This window comes from Mandrillus leucophaeus, unplaced genomic scaffold (assembly GCF_000951045.1).
Source record: "Mandrillus leucophaeus isolate KB7577 unplaced genomic scaffold, Mleu.le_1.0 Scaffold296, whole genome shotgun sequence".
NCBI lineage: Eukaryota > Metazoa > Chordata > Mammalia > Primates > Cercopithecidae > Mandrillus > Mandrillus leucophaeus.
The window spans coordinates 1,232,465-1,241,729 of NW_012103098.1; the positions used below are offsets into that span (position 1 = coordinate 1,232,465).

The window sequence follows — 9,265 nt, forward strand, 5'->3', positions numbered from 1 at the left end:
TATTAGTAAAATCCTGGGTGTTCACAAACTAAAACAACAGTGTTGCCAGAGCATAATCTGGGTGGGGGTATTCACAACCTAAAACAACAATGTTGCCAGAGCATAATCTGGGGGGGGTGAGGGGGAGGTGTGGCCGGAAGTACAGTGAGAGGCGCAATCAAGAGGACAAGTCACCTTGGGCCTGTAGGCCATGACAAGGAACTGGATTTTAAGAGCAATAGGAAATCACTATATTTTAATGTCCAAAAGTTTTTAGGCAAGGGAATGAGATGATCTCCCTTTTAAGATCGATCTTGCTACAGTTTGTAAAACTGCCTAAGAATGGTAAAAGACGGAACCCGAGATTTCAGTTAGAAGGAAACTAGCATACAGCAGGTGAGAGATGATGGTGGCACGGTCTAGATTAAGAAAGGCCCTTGGGAAAATTAACGGCCCCACCCTAATATTTTTGCAGAAATGATCCTTTATGATTGCGCTGCACAAATCCCAAATGAGGTGAAGGATGTTATCTTGTCCTATTATGAACTTTTCTGGGGAAAATGCTCTCTCCAAAATCAACATAAAATTAGATCTTTGTCACTTCTAAGTATTAGAACATAAAATCTTAACCGACGTTGTTAAACTCAAAATACATTTCCAGCATGTAATTTTCATTTTCTGGAAGGTGATTAGGAATCTTTCCAAAGAGATGACACATGGCTTGAGAACTGGGGCGGGGGGGAGGAAAGCCAAAGGAAGCAGTTATTAGGTCTCCACGCTGAAAGAACAGCGAAGTGCAGAGGCCTTGAGATGGGAATGAAATGGCCACGTTCAAGGAACAGAAGCAGCCCAGTGGCTGGAGCAGAGTAAATATCCATAGTATGTGGTTCACATTTAGTGAATGTCCAAGACATGCCTTCTAATTCGTCTGTCAACAAAGTGGTCATAAGCAGTCGCCATCAATAAGAAACAAGCAGAGAAAGAGTCTACAGTTCCAGTTGCCTCTCAAAAGGCTAAGAAAAACTCAGTTTCTGGTGAACAAAGGTAGAGATGTTTATCTGAAAGAGACTGAATATATCTAGGAGGAGCCTGGCAGTATATTCCCAAAGGCGTGACAATAAAATTCCTTAACGTGTAGTCAGCACCCTCCTACCAAATCTCACAAGCTCAGCACCCTCAAACCTCAACATGTCTGGAAAATTCGGAAGCATTTTCTCCTGTCAGCGGCCCTTCAAGCCACTTCATACAGGACAGCCTCTCCTACCCCGACCTGGAGCCTATCAATCAACGAGAAAATATCTTCCCCTCCCGGGCGGTGCAAACCAACTCCGCGCGATCAAGTTGAATAGAGGACTGGAAACCGAGGGCTTATAGGGCAGTGCTTAACGTCATATCCGGTTGTCCGCTCAGCCGGCCTCCCCTAACCGGAAGTCGCCGGTGTGACGACGCAAAAACGCCCATCGGGGGCGCGTCTCTCTCAGCAGCCAATGGGCTCTGCCTACCTTAGGCCTCGTCATCATTTTGTCTAATCGCGTCCTGTGACGCTCGAAGGGCGGGGAGCAGAGGGAGATACAGAAGCCGAGAGGGGCCAGGCGCCCTGTCGATCTGAAGCCGGGTAGTGGGAGAAGATGGTTTACATCTCGAACGGTAAGTTGAGAGCGGACTGTGGCTTCGACCGGTGACTTGTAAGATCGGACCCCAGGTTCCTTTCATCGTCGCTCGCTGAGTGTTGGACCCGGTGCGGCTTCCCCGGGCTTAGCGCTCCGCGGTCGGGCGTAGCTGGACGCGAAGTCGCCCCTGCTTGTGGCGCCTCACCAGATGGTGTCCGAGCCGGCAGTCGGGGGCCGAGGTCCCGCTGGCCTCACGCTGAGTATTGGGAGCTCTGCAACCCCGCCTTAGTATAGCAAGCGCTTGATTGTGGATTTGCGAGGGTGGTCTTTCCTCTCGGGTGTCGGTATCCTTAAAACTAGTGAGGACAAGGACGTCGATGCTGTACACGTAGCGCTTGTGTCCTGGGCACTGTTTCAGTTATTTGCTTATCGTCACATTGAATCCTGTTTTACGGGTGGAAACTCTGAGGCGCAGATAGATTAAATAGCTTGCCCAGGATCACAGAGGTAACAGTTAATGGCTGAGTCGGGATTCGAACCCAGGTAGGCTGGCGTCAGCGTCCTTGTTATCTACTTTGCTGCCTCTTTCTACAACGTGTAAAAAGATCGAGCCGACCTAGGATGATAATTAGATGAAAGCTTTGCATAGGCTTTTTCCCCAGGAGAGGGTAGCTAGTCATACATGGAACATTTTGCTCGAATTTCAAGGGGCACGGGAAGAAGTACTATCTTCCCCTAGGAGCAAGTTAATTATTACCGGAATGGAGAATCCGAGAGACTTAATTCTGCGACCTCACAAAGAAGATGACCGAAAAGGAAGGACATGACTGTGTCAGATCAATGCTAGAGCTGCCTGCCCACCTGTTTGACTCAGGTGAAATTTTTTGGTGCAGCCTTAACAAGGAGTTGTGGATCACTGGAACTAGGTCTTGGTTCTATTTGAGTCATCTGTTTTTCTCCACAGACGAGTAAGGTAGTCGATGAGAAGCCTTCTGGCCGAGTGCACTTTTGCATTTCTTGACTTTTCAAAATCTCCCTTCCTCATCTCCCACTTAAAAATCTTTGAAACAAGTAGATTGATGGACACTACAGAAAAGCATCAAAATTCCATCTTAGTTTTGGGCGCTTTCAGACTTTAGTCTGTTTTATAGCCTGTTTCCTAGCCTTTGTGATATAAGCTTAAGGCTGGAAGCTTTTGTATGAATCATTGAATAATTCCTTGTATTTGTTGTGTCTTACTGTGTTCGCATTATTTTATTTGGTCCACATAAATAGCCGATTAGGACCCTTTATCGCACTTTAAGAGTTGAGAAACGCAACTGCATTCAAACACCTTACTTCTCTCTGGGGATATTGGTGGAAGGGACATTCTGCCTTCAGAAAGGGAAAGTGGAAAAGCAAGATTGAGTCACAGAGGAAGAAATGACAGGTTCCAATTAGATCCACCTTCTTAGGACTGTATTATCAGCACTTAATGGACAAAATCTTTCTCTTACTGTCAGATGACTTTTTTTTTTTCCTCTCAACAATCTTATGTGATGGCTAGCCCTGGAATACTTTTTGTTGGAGAAAGAAAATGTCACGTCAGCCAACGAAGCAGAGCTAGTAAGAGGCAGAGAACTAAGCCTGTCATCCATCCTCTAAAGTTTTGTAACCCCTTGCTCTCAGTAGCACAGTGAGAGCTTAGATCCAAGTGGATATCTGAAATTAAGCTGGTCAAGAAGACAAAAGTAAACCCTCGTGGAGTGGGTAGAGGTGATTGGGGTTAACTCTTGGGATAATGGAAAGGAGAGGTAGTTGACAGTTATTCTTCCCCCCAAATATTCTGACATCTTGATTTGCAAGGCTGAAATGATAGTGTACCAAATTATGTTATAGCTTGTATTAAAGTGGTTTGAAAAATAGATCCAGTTTTGCTTAAGATAAAACGAGAGTTTATTAGAATCAAGAGTATGCAATTATAGAAAACAGTAGTTATTTTAATGAAGAACAAGACAAATTCTCTTTACTACTTAGAGCATACACACTCTTTATAAGAATTATATAAAAATAATTGATTCCAAAGCCTTGTAAGAGTATGAATAAGCAATCTTTTTATACAGGCAAGAGACTTTGTAAATGAAAATACTCAACACGTTTAGGAATATGGAAGTGGTGTGAGCATTCCTTTATATTCACCTGTCCCATATGTTTCTTCAAAGTACTTGAATAAACAGGTATTTTTACACCCATGTTGATAGCAGCATTATTCACAGTAGTCAGAAGGTGGAAGCAACTCAAGTGTCCATCGACAGATATGAGTGGGTAAACGAAATGTAGTATATACATACAAGGATATATTATTCAACCTTCAGGAAGGAGATTTTGACACATGCTGCAACATGGATGAAATTTAAAGACATGCCAAGTGAAAAGCTGGTCACTAAAGGACAGAAATTGTATGATTCTTCTTTTATGAGGTTCCTAGAGGAGTCAAATTTGTAGGGACAGAAAGTAGAATGGTGGTTGCCAGGAGCTGGGTGGAGAAGGTAATGGGAATCAGGGTTTAATGGGTATAGAGTTTCAGCTGGAGAAGATGAAAAAGTTCTAGAGATGGATGGTGATGATGGTTGTACATCAATGTAGAATGTACTTAATATCACAGAACTGTACTCTTTAAAATGGTTAATGATTGGTAACCATTGTTACATTTTTAAACCATGATAAATGTTTGTTTCATATATAATATATATTGTTTTACAGAAAATATGTTATATATGTATACATATACATATATACACACACATATATATGTAAAACAATTTTTTTTTTTTTTTTGAGACAAGTCTCGCTCTGTCGCCCAGGCTGGGGTGCAGTGGCGCAATCTGGGCTCACTGCAACCTCTGCCTCCCGGGTTCGAGCAATTCTTCTGCCTCAGCCTCCTGAGTAACTGGGACTACAGGTGTGTGCCACCATGCCCAGCTAATTTTTTATAGTTTTTAGTAGAAACGAGGTTTCACTGTGTTAGCCAGGATGGTCTCAATCTCCTGACCTCGTGATCCGCCTGCCTTGGCCTCCCAAAGTGCTGAGATTACAGGCATGAGCCACCGTGCCCAGCCTTTGTTATATATTTATAGAAAGAGAGAAAGTAGTTGAATAGAATGAAGTCACCCACCAAGTTTATAAACTGTAGTAGACTTTTGACATACTAGAGGAATGTCCCTAGATAATGGAACATTACTCCTCCCAACATTTCCTTGGAATGATGCTCACAGATTTCTTCTGGTGTTGGCCATTTGGACCAGTGGGCAAGTTGAAACCCAAGTCAGTCATTGTTACCTAACTAAACGTGATGCCCCTTGGGTTAGGGATTTGTAGCACTCACTAAAGTTTCTTTAATTCTTGTCTGTAGGACAAGTGTTGGACAGCCGGAGTCAGTCTCCATGGAGATTATCTTTGATAACAGATTTCTTCTGGGGAATAGCTGAGTTTGTGGTTTTGTTGTAAGTATAGAAGTGCTTTTAATTGCCCTGATATTTAAGTTGACAGGAGTCCATTGTGTGCATTATGTTAGGTATCTTAAATAAGCTCAGTTTTCCTGAAACAGTTATCTTTTGCAATTTTAAAAATAGATTTACACAGGGAAATAGACTTTAGTAATAAAGCTGCTACCACCAGACATCTTATGAGTATATGTTAATTGGATTGGTAAACTTGACCACGTCTTAACCTTGGTGGTAACTACTTCAACCTATGGCTGGGTCTGTCCATTCTAATGCTAAATGACTGGGCCTCACTTTCTCTCTACTATTCTTGTTTTTTTGTGTGTGCGTGCAACATTCATTCCATATTATATAACAGGTAAATAAAGGGTTTTATATCCTTTTTTTAAAAAAAATTCCAAACTAGTGAAGTTTTTTATAATGAAGGGCTAGAATTGGTAAAGGAGACAAAAGTTTAAATGTCTTCATAATTGTAAGCAGTTACTAGATAAATGCATGTTTTGGTCTTTTACATGCTGTTTGTTAGAATTGTTCATCAACAATTAAGAAGTCTTACCTATTCCTAAATTTGAACATATATATTTGAGTGTCTCATGATCAGAGAACTGTAGGGATGGAAAGATATGGGAGACAGACTCTTTTTTCATTGACTTTACTGTCAGTAAATATCTTCATATTGCAACGGTGGGCATGACTGTGGGAGGTGACCATCAGAGGAAGTTATCCCAGATAAAGGAAACCACATGAAGGATGAAGAAGTTTGAGTATCAGGCCGTGGTCTTTATGCTTAATTTGATCTTAGCCGTGGTCTCGGAAATTAAATTTTATGGCTGTATATAGCATAAATTTGATGGTGTAGAATGTAAAATGGAAGAGATGGTTCCATAGAAAAATACAACAGGGCACAAGAGAGGCCCTAAGTTACCCAATCCAAAACTTACTCTTTTACAAATTTCACCTACTCCATGTTGTTTATAAAAGCACTTTATAAACTCAGTTAAATCCTTCCATATAATTTTACGAATCATTTTTAAAAATTCCATTTAAATGGATTCCCAGAAGCCCTGTGCCTTTGCCACACCACCCTCGGCCCCTCCTTCCCCAAGATGTTAGGTAGACTTTTGCAGGGGAAATGAACATGAGACACTGTAAAAACCCGATGGCTGATTTAAAGTGGAGGTCAGGGATGACTCTGGTTTCATGCTCTGTCTAGGGGAGTTACTAGCAAATAAGAAATACAAGGAAGGGTGGATTTGGTGCACAACATGGCGCATTCAGTTTAGACACATGCTTAAGTTCAATGGTGTTGTCCAGCTGGCTGCAAGAAATGTGGGTTAGGAGCTAAGTGGGTTTAGTAATCCTCTTACAGAGACGAGAGTTAAAAACCATGGAAATATATTTTATAATGTTGTCAAAAGTTATACCTTTGTTGTTTTCTGCCCCTTGTTTCAGTTTCAAAACTCTGCTTCAGCAAGATGTGAAAAAAAGAAGAAGCTATGGAAACTCATCTGATTCCAGATATGATGATGGAAGAGGGTACAGCTTTTTAAATTGATAGTTCTTTTTATCTCTTTGTATATCTTAATTAAATTAGATATTTTAGGTAGATAGAGTTAGATTTGTGGAAATTAAGAGTTTAAATCCTGTTTTAGAAAATTAATGCATTACTGTAAAAGTCAAATTGCCTCTGATTTGTTAATAATCAGAGTTAATCTGACAAAACTAAAATATACATCAAATATCCCATGGGAAAAGTCTAAATTAGAGGATGAAAACTGATGACCAACATTAAAATCTAAAGATTTCTTTTTAACATCTGGATTTCCAGTTGCTAATTAAAAACTTAGAAGACCGCCAGGTGCCGGTGGCTCACGCCTGTAATTTGGGAGGTCAAGGCGGGTAGATCACGAGGTCAAGAGATCGAGACCATCCTGACCAACATGGTGAAACCCCGTCTCTACTGAAATACAAAAATTAGCTGGGTGTGGTGGTGTGCGCCTGTAGTCCCAGATACTCAGGAGGCTGATGCAGGAGAATTGCTTGAACTCAGGAGGTGGAGGTTGCAGTGAGCTGAGATTGTGCCACTGCACTCCAGCCTGGAGACAGAGTGGGACTCCGTCTCTAAATTAAAAAAAAAGCCTTAAAGATCAAGATCAACTAGCACTGGGCTAGGCTTATGTTTTTACCTGGCAAAAATCAGCTGGAGCTGGGTTTCACTGGGGCATTACTGGAGGTGCTGTTCAGTTCATCACAATCCTTTCTTGACTCAGTTCCTTGTGTGCATTATATATCTGGTCCCTTTAAGTGTTTTATTTTTGCCTCCTGACCTAAAATGGTAGTTTCTATTTTAAATTGTGTTTTAGGATCATGCGGGTGCTGAAAAAGAAAAGGGTCTAGTTGAGTGCTTTTAAAAGGAGACAAAGTTGTGTCTATCAAACAGTAGATACTAACTTTTTGTTTTATTAGGCCACCGGGAAACCCTCCCCGAAGAATGGGTAGAATCAATCATCTGCGTGGCCCTAGTCCTCCTCCAATGGCGGGTGGATGAGGAAGGTAACTTCAGATCTGAAATTCTTTTGTAGGATTTTGTTTTGAAAATGCTTCTGTAGTAACGTTTTCTTTAAGAAGTTGCCCAACAGCTTATAATTACTCAGACATTATTTGGAAATATATTTGTTATCTTAACCCTTGAAAAATTCACTGGCCTTATTATCAAAATGTCTTTTGAGAAAGGTTTTATAACATGTAATAGGTTGGGCTTTTCACACAGATCCAAATTAATAACCAGTAACTAATTATTGTAACATTTTCAGGTAAATGTCTGCTCTAAGAAGCAGACAACTGGACATGCACATTCACAGCAGAAGGAAACCATCAAGAAGTGGAAGGCCGACCATGCTGAGCAGTAGATGAATGTGTCTGTCTAAACAAGGACTGCTCTGTGTCCTCACAGATGAATGAGGTCATGCTAGGAATTCCCTCTACAGGGAACTGGCCTGACTGACATGCAGTTCCATAAATGCAGATGTTTGTCTCATGACCTTTTTGTATAGTTTATTAAAGTATTAATATAGTTTTAATAAGTAAATATTTTTAGGTTGCAGAGTGGACTCCTCATCTTTATATTCACGAAAAAACAATCTGAAGAAAATGAATAAAATCCTGTGTATTTAGCACTGTTAGTGTCACCGTTTCAACTTCTGAAATACTGTTCATTGTTAACTTTTTCTCATTTATAAATCACACTATTTATTTCAGTAGTATGCATATCATATCTGTGCTCTTGAATTAATCTTTATCTTTAATATATTTGTCTCATCAATCTTTAATACATTGTGTCTGATTTGCTACCAAATATAATTATCAGGGTATTTATAAAGCCATAGCTAACAAAACTGAGCTACAAAATAGAAATTTACTAAATAGTCTTTAAAATCATGGACTTCGGCCTGGCGCGGTGGCTCACGCCTGTAATCCCAGCACTTTGGGAGGCTGAGGTGGGCGGATCACCAGAGTTCAGGAGTTCGAGACCAGCCTGCAACATGACGAAACCTAAAATAACAAAAATTAGCCAGGTGTGGTAGTGTGCACCTATAATCCCTGCTACCCAGGAGGCAGAGGCAGGAGAATCGCTTCAACCCGGGAGGTGGAGGTTGCTGTGAGCACGCCACTGTACTCCTGCCTAGGCGACAGAGTGAGACCCTATCTCAAACAAAATAAATAGATAAATAAAATGGGCTTCCATGCTATCTTGCCAAATTTGCACTCTATAGCGTTGCTCAATATACTGCCTACTGGCTTTAAAATCCATCTGCATACTGATAACTTACATGCTTTGACTAGAGTGGAAGCTCTGAGACTAGGAATTTTGTTGTCTTTACCCCAGTCCTTTGAATAGTGACCACATGTAAGATAGTCATGTAGTACTTACTGGAAATAAATATTTATTGGAAAAATGAATACAGATAACTCTACTTCTAGTGTTTAATAGGCTTTGAAACCAAGTGTTCAGGTGAAAGCCTTTTTTATATTGATTTATCAGCATTTATTCAACCCTGTTTGTCAGGAAATGGGATGTTGTGGCATAAGATACCAGTGTTCAGGATAAAGAAGCAATTACAATGCAGCTTTCAAGATAAGGATAACAGTTTGCTGGCCACTTCAATTATGTGTCCGTTTTTTTTTTTTTTTTTT

The 9,265-nt window shown here is 40.7% G+C and overlaps 1 protein-coding gene across 1 annotated transcript; it reads left to right on the forward strand.

Annotated features, from left to right (window-relative positions):
- Positions 1–1,407: 1,407 nt before the first annotated feature.
- On the forward strand, positions 1,408–8,470 carry LOC105543973 (selenoprotein K). The gene is made up of 5 exons (XM_011986172.1): positions 1,408–1,626; positions 4,981–5,071; positions 6,524–6,607; positions 7,538–7,624; positions 7,885–8,470. The coding sequence occupies exons 1-4, from the start codon at positions 1,608–1,610 to the stop codon at positions 7,617–7,619; spliced, it is 276 nt and encodes a 91-aa protein (XP_011841562.1). The 5' UTR covers positions 1,408–1,607; the 3' UTR covers positions 7,620–7,624; positions 7,885–8,470.
- The last annotated feature ends 795 nt before the right edge of the window (positions 8,471–9,265 follow it).